General features: G+C 48.5%; 1 protein-coding gene across 1 annotated transcript in view; it reads left to right on the forward strand.

Annotated features, from left to right (window-relative positions):
* The window catches only part of LOC119956135 (rho GTPase-activating protein 22-like), a 325,941-nt gene that overhangs the window by 48,897 nt on the left and 256,252 nt on the right, over positions 1–20,792 (forward strand). The window contains exon 3 of the mRNA XM_038783034.1: positions 18,465–18,552. Coding sequence (XP_038638962.1) covers positions 18,465–18,552 — 88 coding nt within the window. The remainder of the gene's footprint in view (positions 1–18,464; positions 18,553–20,792) is intronic.

Raw genomic sequence — 20,792 nt, forward strand, 5'->3', positions numbered from 1 at the left:
AGAGGAACTCAATCAGTGTCACTGCCTTCCCTGTACTCCACATCCGTGCGAATTTTCCTCTTCAGATAATGGTCCAGTTTCCTTCCGGGAGGGAAAAAAAACCTTGGTGCCGTGGCCTCCACCACACTCTCGGACAGTGCATTCCAGTTGCAAACCACTCGCCGTGTGAAACAAGCTTTTGCTCGGCATTGCTTCTTTTTCCCATTACCGTAAACCTGCTCCTTATTCTTCTCATTCCTCCCACCAATAGGACTCACAGTGGGTGGGATTCTCCGACTGTTCACTGGCAGTCGGATCCGCTGATCCCACCAACAGCTTATCCTGCCTGCGGGTTTTCCGGCAGCATGGGGTGGCATCAATGGGAAATCCCGTGGGATTTTCAATGGGTTTTTCACAGTAACTTCATTGCAGTGTTAATGTAAGCCTACTTGTGACAATAATCAAGATTATTTTTTTTAAATCCCATTGACAAGACATGACAAGATTTAATTCTTTTAAAGTGGGAGGTGTTAGGAAGGAAAAAGTAGTTTTAAGGGATTTATATTTGTCCTGGTAAGCATTAGAAATAAGGTATAGTTTTAAGTGGGTTTAATTTAATGTTTGTGGCTGGAAGGCTAAAACCTATAGTTAGATTCATGCTGGACAAAGGTGTTTCAATGTGTGGGGTTGGTTTCAATTCCACCTGTGATTCTGTTGTGCTTGAAGGTTACGGCATGAAGAGTACATAGAACTAAGTTGTCGCTTAGCAACAGTACGCCACTTCCCAAAGGGAAGGGCTTTCCTTTGTTCTTAGCTTTAACTGGAAGCCAGAGCAGTTGGAGACAGGACAATGAGGGGTGAACAGCTCTCAACTCTACCAGGATAAGCTGGACAGCATAAGGGAGTTGCAAGGATGGAAGCTTCCTAAGGAACGAGATACAACCCAGATAACCAGGGAATTGGGACAGAAAGAATGTTTAAGACGACTGGAGTTAAGAGAACAGAGACCAAGGTATTGTTGAGAAGAATTCAAGGAAAAGTTAACACAGGTGTCTGAGTTACAGAGGCGATTGCAGTAACCAAATTTAAAGTGGGGAAACAGATTTCAGAGATAAGTCAAATGTGATCCCATTTTACTACAGTCTGGGAATCGAGGATTAAAGCAATTATGGACAGTCTGTGCAGCAGTCAAGGCAAATAAATCCTAATGGGTGGGTGTAAATCCTGGACTAGAGTCCCTGTTAAAAGTGGAGGGGAAACTCTGCTTAAGAGTCATGTATAAAACCTGGACTGTATATCAGGAATTCAAACTGCCAAGGAAAATAATTGTGGTGCGAGAATCATTTATTGCATGTTTTGGGGAGTGGAGTTCGGAAACTCTCATGTGGCAATCATCTGGGGCGGGTGGGAGGGGGGGGTGGGGTTCTGAGGAGAAAACCACAGACACTAATTTGAGTCAAGAGCGGAGTGTGTGCATTTGACCACAGCCAATCTGTGTGCTTAAAATAACTTTGTGTTAATTATTGCTCAAGATGCGCTTTGTCATCTGTGTCCATCTTAAAATCTGTATGTACTTGTTAAGATACGGGGGGGACTGGAGGGGATATTGTATAATAATCCCACTTTTCATGTTTAATAAATGTTTTATCCTTGTTGTTAAAACTAATTAGCGGTCCTGTGGCTCCATATTTTATTTTTAAAAAGTAAGTTATGGTCTTGGACCGAGGGTTCCATTCATGGATCCTCCTGTCCATTTATAAACTAAACTAGTTTCAGATTTTCAAAACAATCAAGACCTGTAAAATGAAAATCCGCTGAGCTGAAGGAGAAAAAGGTGAACTCCTGGCCCCAGGGGTCGTATCGATCCAGGCAGTTGCCACCACTGCTGGGAGTACGATTACAAACATTTAAAGAGATTGATATGTCCTTGTTCATCAGTCATGTAGTCCGCACTAACCTTCCGCACAGACTCGATACAGGCTGTGCTCGGCTAATCGGGTTTTAAACCAGCTAAAAGCACCGCGGGGCCCACTCAGAGTGGTAAGTGGGACAGAACACAGAGACGCCAGTCAGAAGTCATTCTAAAACAAGTCTCGAATGTAATTGGTGGAGTGAAGGGCTTTGCAGAGGAACAGAAAGGAAAGATTGACCAGCGCACAACACGGCTGTAAAGTAATTTCAGGCCCCATCCACTGCTCCCACATCAAGAGAACACATTTTCTTCTTTCCAATGTAACTTTTTTTTTAAAATCCTGGTGCTGCCCTGTTGTCCACCTTCTGTTGTAAATGTAAATTAGTCGCAAATAAATATAAGGTAGTTTCTGATAAACCGAATAGGGAATTCAGACACATGCATTGTGCGTGAGGCGATGGGGTTTCTGCTTGTCTGTTTGCATATTGGTAATGTTCCAGAGATGCCGAGGACAATTGCCTTTCCACTCTTCCACTCCCACTAATCCTTAAGATTAGTAATAAAAAGCAAAACATACTGCAGGTCTGACAGCATCTGCGGAGAGGGAAACAATAGGCACGATCCAATGGCCACGCTGCACCTGAAAGACAGCAATGGGGGCCTTTGCGAGATCTCTCGCTGAACTGGGGAGTTCCGGTGAGCGGAGCTCCTCAGTGTAGGAAACGGGGCGATGTGCAGTCTCGGGCCCTCGGCGAGTTGCGTTGCATGATCACGTGTTTCCCGAGCACCGGGAAACACGCAGCAGAAAGCGCTCGCTATGGGACCTTGTTCCCATTTGGTTGAATTGAGCCCGAAGCTAACAGCCGGGGTTTTGGGCTCCCGTTCGCATCTGCCGTGAGTGCCGATGGGCGCGCAAATTCCCGCTGGAGGCCAAAGTTGCATTAGATGTCGGCGGGAGGTCCTGTTGCGATTGTCCCTGCCCCCCACCTCACCAATGGCATAACAGGATTCCCAACGTTCAATGTCAGGAAAACCATTGGAGTAAATTCATTGTATAATTCTACTTACCTGCACAATGGAGCCGGGGTGGGTCAGGAATGCAGGGTGCAGGCTTCAGACAGGGGCTAGGCCACACAATTTAAAAGCAGCCCTGATAATTTGACAGCCTGGAATGGGGTCGGTGGCAAATCCCAGAATCGAGACGGGCCTGCTCTTTTTTAAAGGGCCGCCGATTCATCCGCACTCAGTGAAAATCCTGGCCTCGGTGCGCCTGACTAAGGAAGTCTGCCTGTGGTGTAACGTATTGAACATCTAACCAGTGCTTCAGAGGGACAGCTTCCCACTGCTGCCGTGTGACATTTCCACTTCCAACATTATCCCAGCATGGGTTAGCCTAATTAGTCCCAATAATATTGTTGATTTGCACCGAACGATTGAGGCTGCCTGCAGACTCTTTTCCTTGTGATCTTTTATTAATCATCAAACGGCAGGCATTTCCATCCCATTAGTCTCAGCTGGACTCAAACCCAGATGTCAGGAGATAAGATGGAATTGTAAAACATTGCCCCAGCCCTGTTGGCTGTGTCTATCTCCAAACCATCGAAAACCCAAAAGTTGAGGTGGTATGAGATATGCAGAATGCATTTTGAGGTGTTACTGATTTCATCAGCGTACACTCGGCCTCAATGTCCATTACGAGTGCGAATGCAGCTCTGGTTAAACTTTGACGGACCATCTTCATTTATCGCCACTGACAGAAACTATTATTCATGTCATTTCCCCCACTATCAACATCCTGGGGTTACCTTTGACTAGAAACGGAACTAGATTCACCATATAAATTCTGTGGGTGCAAGAGCAGATCAGAGGCCAGGAATCCTGCGGAGAGTAACTCACCTCCTGACTCCCCAAAGCCTGTCCACCATCTACAAGGCACAAGTCAGGCGTGCGATGGAATACTCCCCATTTGCCTGGACGAGTGCAGCTCCAACAACACTCAAGCAGCTCGACACCATCCAGGACAAAGCAGCCCGTTTGATTGCTCCTCCTTCCACAAACATTCGAACCCTCCACCACTGACACCATCTACTGCTGAGGCGTTCAAACTCAGGGTCGTGGGAGGAAGGCCCAACAGCCACGAGCGGCTTTTAAAAATGCCGGCCGCCGCGGATGTTTGAGATTGCCAGCCACCCCATAACCCCACTTGGGTGCAATTTAGGGGCTGGTTTAGCTCACTGGGCTAAATCGCTGGCTTTTAAAGCAGACCAAGCAGGCCAGCAGCACGGTTCGATTCCCGTACCAGCCTCCCGGACAGGCGCCGGAATGTGGCGACTAGGGGCTTTTCACAGTAACTTCATTGAAGCCTACTCGTGACAATAAGCGATTTTCATTTTCATTTCATTTTCAATTTAGCACGGCCAATCCACCCAACCTGCACATCTTTGGATTGTGGGAGGAAACCAGAGGAAACCCACGCAGACACGAGAAGAATGTGCAAACTCCACACAGACAGCCACCGGAGGTCAGAATTGAACCCAGTTCCCTAGCGTTGTGATGCAACAGTGCTAACTATTGTGTCACCGTGCCACCCGAAGTTAGAATTAAAAGCCATTACACTACATCTCCCTCAAGTCTCTGTTTCCCATTTCTATATTGCGATGATCAAACAAATCGCAACTTTAAACTCTGGTGTGTTGCAGTCCTGAATCTTGTTTTCTTCTCTTTGCTCCTTTCCTTCCCTGACTTTTTCTCAGAAGGACAGCCACTGAGGGGGCGGCGTGGTGGCGCAGTGGGTTAGCCCTGCTGCCTCACGGCACCGAGGTCCAGGGTTCGATCCCGGCTCCGGGTCACCGACCGTGTGTGGAGTTTGCACATTCTCCCGTGCCTGAGTGGGTCTCACTCCCACAACCCAAAAGATGTGCAGCGTAGGTGGAATCGGCCACGCTAAGCTGCCTCTTAATTAGAAAAAAAAGAATTGGGTACTCCTAAATTTATAACAAAGAAGCACAGCCACTTGGCGGTTTCAGATGTCTACCAGAATGGGTCCTCTTCTCCTTTAGACGGTGTAGGCAGGGGGAGGATTTGAGTCCTGGGCACGGTCTCTCACACTCTGCTGGGCAGAAGAAGAATTGGTCGATGGTTCAGGTTTATTAGCCAGGTAGGGCAGCACGGTGGCTCAGTAGGTTAGCACTGCAGTCTCACGGCGCTGAGGTCCCAGGTTCGATCCCGGCTCTGGGTCACTGTCCGTGTGGAGTTTGCACATTCTCCCCGTGTTTGCGTGGGTTTCGCCCCCACAACCCAAAGATGTGCAGGCTAGGTGGATTGAACACGCTAAAATTGCCCCTTAATTAGAAAAAAAAAAAAAAAAAAAAAAATTATTAGCCAGGTTGTCGTCTGGATTGGTGGACGAATAGCGGCAGCCCTGGTCGGTTAGATTGTGTGGACGGCTGCATCCATGGGGTAGGAGGCCGCTTCTGTGCGGACGCCATTGAACGTCTTCCATGCCACCATTCCGCGGACGGTCTGGATGAGGTAATCCACTTGTCCAAAGCGAGCTCATTCTCGAAACCAGACGGGCTCACCTGGTTGGAGGCCCGGCAGGTTCTCTGCCTTTGTGATGTTTGTCGTGGTTCAGCATCCGACTGGAATGAGATGTGTCAACTTCCTCTCTCGTTTTGTCCAGGTCACCAGTTTCTGCTTGCTGCATGTGACCCCAGACCCACAACGATGCGGCCGACTCTTAACTTCCCTCTGGAATAGACTAACAAGCCAGTTAGTTGTGGGCAATTTGGGATGGGTTACAAATATTGGCCTTGCCAGCGACTCATGAACAAATAAAAAAAATGCTGTGGGTCTGGAGTCACATGTAGGCCAGACCAGGTGAGGATGTCCCTTCCCTAAAGGACAACAGCGAACCAGATGGGTTTTTGCAACAATGGTCATTAATAGACTTTTATTTCCAGATTTTTATTGATTTCAAATGTCACCATCGAACCCAGCCCCCAGAACATTGCCCTGCATCTCGGTATTACGTGTTCGATGACAACCTTCCTATGCCACCGGCTCCTTACACCCTGAAATTAACCCAGTTCAAAGACAGTACATTCCACACAGGGTTTAGGCAGAAGTTCAAAGACTAAAAGGATAATGTGCTGACTAACTCACTGGTCACCACTTCTACTTTATAATAATGCTGGATCCTTGATTTTCCAAACCTTGAGCAAACAGAATTGAATGCTCCTCCCATTCTCAGTCGAATGCCTATGCACAGTATGAATGCACAGTTGCACAAGTGGTTAGCACTGTGGCTTCACAGCAGTAGGGTCCTAGGTTCGATTCCCAACTTGGATCACTGTCTGTGCGGAGTCTGCACGTTCTCCCCGTGTCTGTGTGGGTTTCCTCCGGGTGCTCCGGTTTCCTCCCACAGTCCAAAGATGTGCAAGTTAGGTGGGTTGGCCATGAAAAATTGCCCTTAATGACCAAAAAAGGTTAGGAAGGGTTATTGGTTTGCGGGGATAGGGTGGAAGTGAGGGCTTAAGTGGGTTAGTGCAGACTCGATGGGCCGAATGGCCTCCTTCTGCACTGTATGTTCTATGTTCTATGAATGGAATGATCTCTTTGCCAACATTCCAGTAAGACACATTGCGTCACACACCTGCTAGTTTCTGTTCTTCATCACAAGTTTTGGTCCTGAATGTGGACACACCACACACTAATCAACAGCAATAAATCGGATGAACATAGCAACACCCGGCAGCATCTGACAGAGGCCTGAGAAAACTGGGCCAAAAAAAGGCCTGTCAGCCCATCATGCCAATGCTGTTGGAAAGCGCTGTCCAATTCGTCCCATTCCTCTCCTCTTTAACCACTGTTCAGCTTCTTCTTCCCTTTGGGAGTATTTGCCGAATTCCCTTTTGAAAGTGAATGAATGTTCTTCGGCTCATCTTCCCGGCAGAGAAATCTGGATCATAGCAGCTCGGATAAATGTGTTTCTCCTCATGCCACCTCTGGTTTTCTTTTAACAATTGCCATAAATCCAACTCCTTCAGTCAAAACGGCTCAGCTGACATCTGTATCAGGCCGCACTTCAGCGAAGAGCGAACCCCATTGTCCGGCTGAATTGAAGCCTGCCTTGTTCTGTGTGGGAAGCAGTCACTAATTCACCAGAGCAGCCAATTACTGGCCAGAGGGTAGTTTCACCCTCCAATCAAGGATGGGGGGGGAGGGGGCGCTCTTGAAACTGGAGGGCCAATCAGAGGCCTACCTCTTTGAAAGGAAGAGCAGTCTGCAATGGAAGGTTAGTGAAAGTACCCTTCCAAATGGAGGCACGCTCTCTGCAATTTTGAATTTAAATTTTAAAATGGCTCTTGCACCCAGGCTTCACGTGGGCATTCCTGATAATCGGCTACCTCAAGTCAGCTGAATTGGCCTCCTCCACCTAGAGGGCAGGTATTCCCTATCAGCTTCCTTTGATTGACCCTAAGTGACCTTTGACGAGCTACAATGAGTTACCCACTGCGTGTGGGGAATAATGACATCCATTCAATGTTGAAAGAACTCAATTGGGCTTTTGGTAAACATAGAACAGAGAACATACAGTGCACAAGGAGACCATTCAGCCCATCGAGTCTGCACCGACCCACTTAAGCCCTCACTTCCACCCTATCCCCGTAACCCAATAACCCCTCCTAACCTGTTTGGCCACTAAGGGCAATTTATGATGACCAATCCACCTAACCTGCACATCTTTGGACTGTGGGTGGAAACCGGAGCACCCGGAGGAAACCCACACAGACACGGGGAGAACGTGCAAACTCGGCACAGACAGTGACCCAGTGGGGAATTGAACCTGGGACCCTGGCGCTGTGAAGCCACAGTGCTATCCACTTATGCTACCGTGCTGCCCAAACCTTTTGACAATTCCTAAGAGCCAGGCCGCATTGCCATAAAGCCAGAAAATAAATTCTTATCCTGCCGATAATGTACTTCCTCTGATCACAATTCCATCTGAGTGATGTGATCATTTTGTTGAAGAATGATTCTCTCTCTCAAAGCTGAAAGCGGAGATCCCTTCATGGAGTGAGTTCTGCTCCTCGGCGTCCTATTTCAGAAAGGTGGAGGATAGAACTGGAGCCAATCTTTGCAGACTTTTTTTTGTATTTATTTACATTACAAACAAACACCTCCTAACCAGCAACCACTGCTTTAGTCTATTTCTGTTTTCTGGGGTTCTGTGAAACCCTAGTTAATGCCTACTATCTTCGGGCAATTAAACACAATTAAAACACAATCAACATGCAGAGGGGAACAGCTATCAGGTCCATTCAGTTATGTTTGTAAAGTTTCCTATTCAATATGCATTAACTAAATTACTGATCACTTGTGTTGCGTGCCTTCCTCCACTTTAACTGGGAAATGTCAGATGGAGCCCTGTCAACATCATTAAACATTAATAATTCTGGAACAGCTTCCTATCACACGTCCCTCTGAATAGACAAAAGGAGTTGGAAGTGCATCTATTATTAAAGTCGACAGGTGATTTGTTCAGTCATCCTGTGGATGAAAGAGATGTGAGGGTTTGCCACAGCTGTGCCCAGCCTGATAGTCAGCGTGTACCACACCATCTGTAACCAACACTAAAACACCTTTGTACAGCGTGACTCTGCATGAACTATTTTTGTGTGTGTGTGTGTGCATGAGATATGACTGTTAGCGTTTGATAACCACCAAGGCCACGGGGGTTCGTTGATAGATCTCCCCGTGGGGTTCGACGAATAAGAGTTCCCCTCTTGAGCAGGCAGAGGCCCGCCCAATAGGAGCTATTTAGTGGAAGTTTAAAACCTGCAGGCGCAGACCAGGGCTGGCATTCCCGCCGGTCTCCATGCTGGGACGCAAGCGCTTTATGGCTGTGGCCATTCTCATTGTTTTAATAAAGTTGAGTTTGCATGAAGCCTAGCCTTGGATGAGTTATTACAGCTAGCCTTGTAATTGTACCATAACCACATGGCTGCCTTGCAAATCCTGCTTCTTATTAAAGACCAGCGGAGATGGGCGTGTTCAGTCACCTGAAATAAATCCTAAATTTAGGCAGATGTTTGGTTGGTGTTGGCGGAAATCAAAGTTTCGGTAAACGTCATCTGTCGCATGGTTCCTTGCAAAACCTTAGTGACTTGTGGCAGCAGGGCGGCACAGTGGTTAGCACTGATGCCTCATGGCGCCAGCGACCCGGGTTCAATTCTAGCCTTGGGTGACTGTGTGGAGATTGCACGTTCTCCCCGTGTCAGTGTGGGTTTCCTCCGGGTGCTCCGGTTTCCTCCCACAGTCCAAAGATGTGCAGGTTCGGTGGATTGACCATGATAAATTGTCCCTTAAAGTCCAAAGATGTGCAGGTTAGATGGAGCTATGGAAGTACAGGGATAGGGTGGGGGAATGGGCCTAGGTAGAGTGTTCTTTCAGAGCAGTGCAGTGCAGACTCGGCGGGCTAAAGGGTCTCCTTCCGCACTGAAGGAATTCTATGACATTTGGGAGCAGCATTTCCCTCCTTAACGCCAGATAGACCTCACACTAAATGATACTCAAGCAGTGTCTGACTGGATACCTCTGAAGACATGTCATACTGGACTGAAAACATTCACCCTGTTTGCCTCTCCACAGATGCTGACAGACCTGTTGAGTTTTTCCAGCACTATCTGTTTTTTATTTCTGACCCGACAGTGTCTGATCAAACTAAACTGCATTGATGTCGTGGACTTTGCACTAGATGGCACAATATGACAAAATAATGATCACCTTGATACCTGATAACATGAAATTCCAACCACGCTGTTATTCCAATTGAAATTAGGGTAACAATCACAAGAATCTTCTTTGGTGATGGTAAAATATAATCCACGTATTATTAAATGTGGAGCTGGATTCTCTGTCCCGTAACTCCCGAAACACATTTCCTAATTTCATAGAATTTACAGTGCAGAAGGAGACCATTCGGCCTATTGAGTATGCACCGGCTCTTGGAAAGAGCACCCTACCCAAGCCCACACCTCCACCCTATCCCCATTACCCAGTAACCCCAGCCAACACCAATGGCAATTTTGGATACTAAGGGCAATTTAACATGGCCAATCCACCTAACCTGCACATCTTTGGACTGTGGGACAGAGAATTGGACATCAGGGGAAACCGGGATTGATGGGAGGTGCTGCTCCGAACACAATGCTCCCCCCCCCCCCCCCCACGCCCCCACCCCGCTGGCACTGGGATTGGCTTCATGACCACGTGCCAGCGGGAGGGCCGGGCATGGCACCCTCTTCTGCGGCTCTCCCTGATTCTCTGATCTCGTGAGCCGGGAATCACGTGGGTACGGATCACTGCTGGTATTTACCAGCGTGGCCCTGATGTGGTGGACCTCACGTTGGGCCAAGGGGCTTGCCCCTTAGGGGAGTTGCTCCCAAAGTCCATCCTAGGGGAACCCTTCCCCCCAACAATGTACTACCTGTACACACATCCACTCTACCAGATCTCCCCCCACACGCCCCCCCCCCCCCATGACCCCCCTTAATAAGAAGACCCCTCAGGGACCTCCTTAGTAAGGAGACCCCCCTTGAATAGGGAGACCCCCAGCAATCTGCCTAATAGGGAGACACCCCCCCCCCCAGTGACCCCCTAATGAAGGGAAACCTTAACAGGGACCCCCTAACTAAAGGGACTCCAACAAGGACCCCCTGACTAAAGGGATCCTCCACAGGGACCCCAAGACTAAAGCGACCCTCCACAGGGACTCCCTAACTAAAGGGAACCCCCACAGGGACCCCCTGACTAAAGGGACCTCCACGGGGACCCCCTGATTAAAGGGACCCTCCACGAGGGACCCTTGACTAAAGGGACTTTCCACGGGGGACCCCTGACTAAAAGTGACCCTCCACAGGGACCGCCTGACTAAAGGGACCCTCCACGGGGGCTACCTGACTAAAGGCACCCTCCATGAGTGACCCATGACTAAAGGATTCCTCCACGGGGACCCCCTGATTAAAGGGACCCTCCACGAGGGACCCTTGACTAAAGGGACTTTCCACGGGGGACCCCTGACTAAAGGGACTTTCCACGGGGGACCCCTGACTAAAAGAGACACTCCACAGGGACCCCCTAAATAAAGGGACCCCCCACAGGGACCCCAAGACAGGGGGTGTAAAAAAAAAAGATACAGCGGTAAGGCCTACTTGGAATCCACTTGTGCATTCTGAAGGAGAACAGCTGTGACCTGTGTTTGAACCCCGCAAATCCATTAGCTGCAAGCCATTCATTCCTTTCTAGTAGTGGGCTGTGATTGACAGCTTCCACAAACCAGCTGCAGCCTTGATTCATTCATCTCCCTTCATGGATGAGTGACTCTGAGTCCTGAAACCTCAGTGTTTAGAAACATCACCCATATAAAAGAACAGTGCATTGCAATCACACACTTGAGACATTGGAATGCACTTAACTCGCTTTGAGGTAGTTTTCTGGGAAGTGGGTGGGTGTCTGTGTGTGTGGGGGGGGTCTGTGGGAGGTCCCTCTAGTCAGGGAAACGCTGTGGGGATCCATTTAGTTAGGGAGTCTATGCGCAGGATTCCTTCAGGTAGAGGGCCCCTTGGGGGTGGGGGGGTCCTTCATTAGGGGGGTCACTGGACGGGAGTCTCCCAATTCATGGGGTCACTGGGGGCCGTTCCCTAATATTGGGTCCCTGGGATGGTCTCCCTATTAAGTGAGGCCCTGAGAAATAGGCCGGGCCACCCCCCCCCCCCCCCTCCCCGTACTTGGGAAAAGGGGGGGCACCCAGGCTGCTTTGCCCAGGTTCGATCCCGGCGCCGGGTCACTGTCCATGTGGAGTTTGCACATTCTCCCTTTGTCTGCATGGGTTTCACCCCCCAACCCATAAGATGTGCAGGGGAGGTGACTTGGCCACGCTAAATTGCCCCTTAATTGGGAAAAAAAAAGAATTGGGTACATTAAATGTAAAAAAAACTCTGAACTCACCTGATACAAACAGCTCAACTGGCAACAGATCCAAACGGAACTTCATTGAAGAGTAATAATAATAATAATAATCGCTTACTGTCACGAGTAGGCTTCAATGAAGTTATTGTGAAAAGCCCCTAGTCGCCACATTCCGGCGCCTGGTCGGGGAGGCTGGTACGGGAATTGAACCCGCGCTGCGGCATTGTTCTGCATTGCCAAGCCAGCCATTTAGCTCGCTGTGCTAAACCAGCCACTGTGGAAGATATTGCGGACAAGGTGGTCGTGCACGTGATCAAATATTTATTTGAGATGCATTATTGCCTTGTTAATATGACAGAGAAGTGAGATTGGGTTGAACACTTTGATGCCTCAACACTAACATCAGCTTTTTAGTTGCTAAGATTATCTAATATGTCAGCAATGTTTCCTTTGGAATGTTAGCGGATTCTCACGCCCTTTTTAGCTGTCACATATGTTAGCAACATGCTTCGATTAACTACATACCCATGAGAATATGTCCCAAACAGCTGCTACAGTGCCTACGGACAGTGGAGGGGGAGTGGTCCACCACTACAATCCGCAACTTGTGTTATCTCAGTGTTTAGACACAAGGAACACACAACAAACGGCTAAATGGTGCAGCCATTCAGTAAGTGGCAAGTGCAGCGTAAACAAGGATTAGTTTTGAGCAACCCATGGTTCGTCCAGACTGAACGTGCTGTCTGGAGCAAAGCAACAAAGCCACAGCGGCTGTATCCAATCACAGCCACACATTCCAGATTTACTCCATGTGAGCGCCCTTACTCCTCGCGGAATCTGGACAAGAAACACGTGAGCGTGTCCCGTGTTGTGTGTGGCAAAGCTTCTTTCTAATGTGGTGATTAGTGGCTGAGACATTGGCCTTGATTTTAGACGGTTGCAATGACCCAATAGTTAGCGTTCGATGTCATTATCCTGTGAAACTGAGTGCTTCTGGCCCTCTTCACATGTGCAATTGAACTTGGAAATTCACAAGTTGCAATCTGCGATTCCCTGTTCCGCCACAGGGTGTGCTGTTGAAGTCCCCTCAGATGGCAATCTTTTTGGAAATCACTGAACTGACACAAACTTCCCCTTTTATACTATAATATCGCTGTTAAAATCTGCTAAAGAAGTTACGCGTAATTCATGAGGCGTAAATGGGGCGACACGGTGGCCCAGTGGTTAGCACTGCTGCCCCACGGCGCCAGGGACACGGGGTCGATCCCATCCTCGGGTCACTGTCTATGTGGAGTTTGCACGTTCTCCCTGTGTCTGCGTGGGTTTCCCCTGGGTGCTCCGGTTTCCTCCCACAGTCCAAAGTCATAATAATAATAATCTTTTTATTGTCACAAGTAGGCTTACATTAACACTGCAATGAAGTTACTGTGAAAAGCCCCTCGTCGCCACATTCCGCCACCTTTTCGGGTACACAGAGGGAGAATTCTGAATTCCGGGCTGGTACGGGAATTGAACCCGCACTGCTGGCCGTGTTCTGCATCACAAAACCAGCTGTCTAGCCCACTGAGCTAAACCAGCCGCTGCTGGTGCAGATGTGCAGATTAGGTGGATTGGCCAGGTTAAATTGCCCCTAGTGTCCAGGGATGTGCAGGTTAGGTTACAGGGTTACGGGTCTGGGGTGGAGTGGATTGGTGCAGACTCGATGGGCCGAACGGCCTCCTTCTACACTGTGGGGATTTCAGAACTCCTGAAATTGGCAACATCGTTGATCACCAATTAGAAATTTGTAGACATCCTTGTGGGTAAATGAATTAACGGGATGGTTAGTTCGACACACAGACAAGGAAAGTCCCGGGAATGATCAACAGCCCAAGTTGGTTTAGCTAATCATGCACAGTCAAGATTGGGGCAGCGGTATTGACCCCCCCCGTCTTCCCTCCGATTGTCAATGGGATATCCCATTGTTACCACCTCACGCTGCCGTGAAATCGACTGGCGGGGGTGCGCTGTGGGGGGGGGAATTGAATCGCAACAACCGGAGAATCCAGCCGCCAACAAACGGCCAGAGAATTCCGACCAAGCCATATCACCAGTCTGTATTCGGCAAAGGCTTTAAGGCCTATGAACCAAAGTAGGAAAATAGGGTTCAGATACAGATCATCCATGATTCATTTGAATCGTGGATCAGACGCAATGGCTGAATATCCTAATCCTGCAGTTCACACATGAAACTAAACCAAACAAAGACAACCAAAGAGACTTCCTTGTTCTGTAAGGGAAAATTATATTCTTACCACTATTTTTTGCCCACCTGGTTAGCCTGACATGCTTCCGAATAGGAATTGCCTCACTCACCAGAAAGCCACTTCTGCATTGAACAAAGTCTGTCAGCGCGACATGACAGTTCCTGGCCGCAGGCTTCATCGTGGCAAAGGGGAAGTTCAATCTGCTGACAACAGGATTTTAGATATTTCTGGTGAGTTATTTCCCTGTGAAATACACCACATCCAAATCTCTGCTGTCCATAGCATAGCGGTTAGCACAAATGCTTCACAGCTCCAGGGTCCCAGGTTCGATTCCCGGCTGGGTCACTGTCTGTGTGGAGTCTGCACGTTCTCCCCGTGTGTGCGTGGGTTTCCTCCGGGTGCTCCGGTTTCCTCCCACAGTCCAAAGATGTGCAGGTTAGGTGAATTGGCCATGCTAAATTGCCTTTAGTGTCCAAAATTGCCCTGAGTGTTGGGTGGGGTTACTGGGTTATGGGGATAGGGTGGAGGTATGGGCTTGGTTAGGGTGCTCATTCCAAGAGCCGGTGCAGACTCGATGGGCCGAATGGCCTCCTTCTGCACTGTAAATTCTATGAAATCTATGAAACTGTACCATGTCCCATTGCCCTATTGCCCATAGGCTCCCGGAGTAGCGTTGATTACTGCGTAAGAAACATCATGGGCGGGATTCTTCCTGCTGCACCCGTTTTCTCCGTCCCGGCAGCCGGCCAATGGGGTTGGGTATTGTGGGCACCCCCACGCTGTTGGGAAATCCCCGGGCGTGAGTGCGCTGCTGGTGAAGCAGAGGATCCGGAGAATCCAGCAGATTGATTTTATCGTTCACACCTTGGGGCTGGATTCGACGATCTGCGACGCCGAAATCGCGTTCGGCGACGGGGCGGGGAATCCCCGATGTCACCGAAATCGGGGGCGGAGGGGGCGGCGGCGCTTTCGCGATGCTCCGCCCCCTGAAAAGCGGCGTACTCGCAGAGTATGCCGTACACTATATCCACGGCCTCCGTCCGTTGGCTGAAGCCCGCCCCGGGATGCTCCGCCCCCGACCGGCCGAGTTCCCGACAGTGTGGGTCACGTGTGGTCTCACCCATCGGGGACTCAGTGTGGCAGCTGCCGACTCAGTCCACCGCCGCCACAGTCGGGGGAGGGCCAGTCCGCGGGCAGGGGTGGAAAGGGGCTGGTTTAGCACAGGGCTAAATCGCTGGCTTTTAAAGCAGACCAAGGCAGGCCAGCAGCACGGTTCAATTCCCGTACCAGCCTCCCCGAACAGGCGCCGGAATGTGGCGACTAGGGGCTTTTCACAGTATCTTCATTTGAAGCCTACTTGTGACAATAAGCGATTATCATTTCATTTTCATTTCATTCACATATTCGAGGCTGGGGGCACTGTGGTGGGACCGTCTGGGACGCTCGAGCCGAAGGGGGGAAAGTTTTGTCGGCCGGGTCCACGAGCAAAATCCGCCAAGAAGCACGGCGTGGCCTGTACATGCGCAACCACGGACCCGGCAATTCTCCAGGCCGTATCGACAGCTGGTGCCGGGTGCTCTATGCTGCCTCCCTGCTAGGCCCCAGCAACACGAGGAATCGGTGGCCGCTTTGCACCGGTTTTCCGGCCGGTTTCACACCAGCGTGAGGATATAGTCTCCAAATCGGAGAATCCAGCCCCTTGTTTTCAAAAAGCTTTTTTTTTTAATTCATTGGACGTGTACCTCGCAGGCTGTGCCAGCATTTATTGCCCATCGCTAATTGCCCTTGAGGGGCAATTACGAGTCAACCACACTTTGCTGTGGCTCTGGAATCACATGCAGGCCAGACCAGGGTAAGGGTGGAAGATTTCCTTCCCCTAAAGGGCATTAGTTTTTTTTAAATAAATTTAGAGTACCCAATTCATTTTTTCTAATTAAGGGGCAATTTAGCGTGGCCAAGCCACCTGCCCTGCACATCTTTGGGTTGTGGGGACGAAACCCGCGCAGACACGGGGAGAATGTGCAAACTCCACACGGCAGTGGCCCAGAGCCGGGATAGAACCTGCGACCTCGACGCCGTGAGGCAGCAGTGCTAACTACTGTGCCACTGTGCAGCCCTAAAGGGCATTAGTGAAAATCGACAATGGTTTCATGGTCATCATTAGACTTTTAATCCCAGAGTTTTAATGAATTCAAATTTCACCATCTGCAATGGTAGGATTTGGTTTACCAGTGACAATATCACTATGTCACCGCCTTCCCATCTATTTACATAATCTCCTCCCACTGCTGAATCCTTTTGAGATACCTGCTCTCATCGAATTCTGGCCTCCAAGTCTCCAATTTTAATTGCTCTGCCTTTGCCTTCGAAGCCCTAAACTCTGAACTTCCTAATTAACCTGCTCCACCTCTCTCACTCTCTTCCCTCCTATAAGACACCTTAAAACCTACCTCTTTGACACAGCTATTCATCATCGATTCCAATATGCCGCATAGCTCAGTCATTGGCCTAGAATCATAGAGTTTTAAAGCACAGAAAGAGGCCCTTCGGCCCATCGCACCCATGCAAGCCATTAGGTGGGAGGCGGTGGCGTAGTGGCATTGTCACTGGGCCAGAAGCCCAGAGTAATGCCCTGAGGTAAAAGTTCAAATCCCGCCAGGTGGTGAAATTTGAATTCAATAAAAATCTGAAATTAAAAATTTGGTTTATTTTAATAAAATTTTAGAGTACCCAATTATTTTGTTTTCCAATTAAGGGGCAACTTAGCGTGGCCAACCCACATAATCTGCATCTTTGGGTTGTGGGGGCGAAATCCACACAGACACGGGGAGAATGTGCAAACTCCACACGGACAGTGACCCAGGGCCGGGATTCGAACCCAGGTCCTCAGCGGTGTAGTCCCAGTGCTAACCACTGCGCCACATACCGCCGCAGAACTAAAAAAGTTTACAGATGACTATGTAACCATTGTTGATTGTCGTAAAAAAACATCTGGCCCCTTTAAGGAAGGCAATCTGCCATCCTTACCTGGTCTGGCCTACATGTGACGCCAGACCCACAGCAATATGGCTCTTACTGCCCCCTGAAGGGCAATTAGGGATGGGCAATAAATGCTGGCACAGCCTGCGACACCCACGTACAAATAATGAAAAAAAGCACCTGTCTATTTTAATCCCATTTTCCAACATTTGGTCCATAGCCTTGTAATGAGCGACACTGGATCCATTCAAACTGGTGGTTTTCTTAGTGTTTCGTGATGCCGTTACCCCACTAGTCCTATTCTCGAGTTGCAGCCTCAGAATGGTAGTTACAAAGTTTCTAACCATTTCCCATTTCCTGGTGATCATTGTGCTTCATAATGCAGTGTGTTCTGTTTCTGAGTTTTTCTCCTGTCCGTGGATTCCCCCATAATATTACTGAAATGAAAAGGACTACATTGAGCATTTGAATCAGATTGGCTTGTCCACTTTTCTTTGTTGAGCGTGTAAAACCCCAGATTGGAACGGTGTTCAACTCACTTGATATAGCCAGTGAGAGGATTAGAATAGACAAATCCTGTTTAAGATTAGCGTTGCTGAGCACATTGTCACTTGTGAAGGGTTTTTGTTGAGCCCAGCCTTGCCCCTTGATTCAGAGACAGCTAATCCTGCTCTAGTAATGGATCCTCACTCCTAATTTACAACCCCTTGCAAGAGGCCTATGGAATTAAGGGGAAAGTGGCAGTATGCATATGGAATGGATGCAGTTACAGCACGCAAAAGGTATGATGGATAGGTGATTTGCCGTCTGAGATGTAGTTTGTAGTGTTCTCTAAATGGCACAATTTTATGGCGAGAACTTGGTGTCCATATACATTTGGGCAGCACCGTAGCATAGTGGTTAGCACAATTGCTTCACAGCTCCAGGGTCCCAGGTTCGATTCCCGGCTTGGGTCACTGTCTATGCGGAGTCTGCACGTTCTCTCCGTGTGCATGGGTTTCTTCCGGGTGCTCCGGTTTCCTCCCACAGTCCAAAGATGTGCAGGTTAGGTGGATTGGCCATGCTAAATTGCCCTTAGTGTCCAAAATTGCCCTTAGTGTTGGGTGGGGTTACTGGGTTATGGGGACAGGGTGGCGATGTGGGCTTGAGTAGGGGGCAGTTTCCAAGAGCCAGTGCAGACTCGATGGGCCGAATGGCCTCCTCTGCACTGCAAATCCTGTATGCTATTTCCAATGCTCCTGTGAAATTCCTCCGTATATTGTTTTGCATTAAAGGTGCGATAGAAATGCACAATTTGTTGCTGATTTTCTTTCTTAGTTAAAAATCTCAATGTTTCTTTTATCCCCAAAATATACTCAGCCTTTCTTTGTCCACAGGGTTCTATCCACCTGCAAGGCAGCCAAGTGAACGAGTTCGCTGCCTACCCCGAGGACTCTGGCAAACACCAGTTTGAGATTGTCCCAGGTAAGAACGTTTGCGTCTGCTGAAGCTGCTTGGTTGCTCCACATGTTCTCTGTGCCTAGCTCGGGCAAAGGCTTCTCCAATCCAGTCATTGGCCATTTTGACACACTCTGCTGCCGGCAAGAACCGAATTCTGCATTCAGAACAATTCACGATGATTGAACAATCTCTGAAGTGTGATTAAGTACCTGTATGTTGCTGTATTAGTGTGAACCACAGCATGTGTGATATCAATCATTTTTATAATGCACTGTGGACATCATGACAGACTTTTGATTCGTTTCCCTAATCAAGCGCATTTGATTAGTGAATGGTAGTCAGGGAGCTTCCAATTTTATTTTTCTTTTCATTCAGTCACAGGGTGTGGGTGTGCTTGGCTAGGCCAACGTTTATTGCCCAACCCTAATTGCCCTTGAGAAGGTGGTGGTGAGTTGCCTTCTTGAACCGCTGCAGTCCATATGGTGTAGGCACACCCACAGTGCTGTTCGGGAAGGATTGCCAGGATTTCAACCCAGTGCCAGTGAAGGAACGGCCAATATAATTCCAAGACAGGATGGAGAGGAACTTCACAACCAACTCAGTAATTCACCACAATGGAGAATATAGATCATCGGAGATCATAGAATCCCAACAGTGTAGAAGAAGGACATTCAGGCCATCTAGTCTGCACCGACTATCCAAAAGAGCACACTACCTAGACCCACACCCCCACCCTACACATCTTTGGACACTAACGGGCAATTTTCCTCATGGCCAATCCACCTAACCTGCACAACTTTGGACTGTGGGAGGAAGCCGGTGCACCAGGAAGAAACTCACGCAGACACAATGCACAGACAGTCACCTCAGGCCAGGATTGAAGGAGGGTCCCTGGTGCTGTGAGGCAGCAGTGCTAAACCACTGTGCCACCGTGCCACCCAGTACAGAATCAAATTAAACCTTCAACTTGACACTCTCACTCACCATTTTCCCTAATTCTCAAAGCTCCGCTCCTTCTGGCTGGCTGCTTAAATGAATTGTTGCATCAAAATGCTGTCCATCAACCAACCTTGACTACATAATCCCCTGTTACATTCTTAAAATTTGTTTACCCTTTTTAATCTAGGTGCTTGTGATGTTTGTGTGTCTGGCTACTCTTGTAGATAACATTACACCCCTTACATGTCTGAGAACAGTAATATTAGTGCAACTTTCCAGTTGAAACTTGTAACATCTTGGCAATAACCGATACTGAAGTTTTCTCGTTACATTCTATAATAATCCAGGAGACCCCAGAAAGAAGGTTCACTTGAGTTTATTATAAACTTAAAGATTAAGGCCGCAACCCCAACATACAACAAAAGTCCAGCCAGAGTCCCGGTCCAGGTTCGGGCCGGTATTTATGAATGAAATTAAATGAAAATCGCTTATTGTCACGAGTGGGCTTCAATGAAGTTACTGTGAAACGCCCCTAGTCGCCACATTCCGGCGCCTGTTCGGGGAGGCTGGTACGGGAATTGAACCGTGCTGCTGGCCTGCCTTGGTCTGCTTTAAAAGTCAGTGATTTAGCCCAGTGTGCTAAACCAGCCCCTGAGTGTGCTAAAAGGGCTAAGCAATGAGCCCCAGCCAGGCAGACCTCTGCTCACTAGCGGGGAAACTCTTATTGTATGAGTTCCATGAGGAAATCTATCAGTATACCAATTGGACCTTGAGGTTTATCACACGTTCCCTCCATCGACTATTATTTAGACTATGCCTGTAGCTAAGTTTTTCGACACAGTTGCTTAAAGTTCTATCCTCACCAACTAACAAAGTTGTCTGTCTCAGCTTATCCTTTCCAAAGTTTCTAGTCACACGAGGCTCCAGGACAGAACCTCCTCAATTTCTACGAGCCAAGTCACTCCCATTACAATCCCACATCAGACCCCAGGATACTGGACAGAAACCCCAAAATTTATTTTAATTTTACCTTTAAGAAATGAGTGTTTATTACTGCAGTGATGTCAGAGTGTGGGTGGAGCTGGGCTGTCGGTCTGCTTTACTTTCGTTTTTCAGCAGGCTGCTAGAGAGTGAGGTTTTAGTTTTGTTTTCAGAGGGAAGAGCTGCAGTGAAAGCCAGCAGATGTGCATGGATCTCTCTACAAGCTGAAAAGAGTGTTCATTTGGGTGATTTCAAAGGGATAACTGCTCTCATTAGAGAATTTAAACCTGATTTCTGTGTTTAAAAGGGTCTTTTGTCTTCTGGATGTTGTTCGGGAATTTATT

Source organism: Scyliorhinus canicula, chromosome 22 (genome assembly GCF_902713615.1).
Source record: "Scyliorhinus canicula chromosome 22, sScyCan1.1, whole genome shotgun sequence".
Taxonomy (NCBI): domain Eukaryota; kingdom Metazoa; phylum Chordata; class Chondrichthyes; order Carcharhiniformes; family Scyliorhinidae; genus Scyliorhinus; species Scyliorhinus canicula.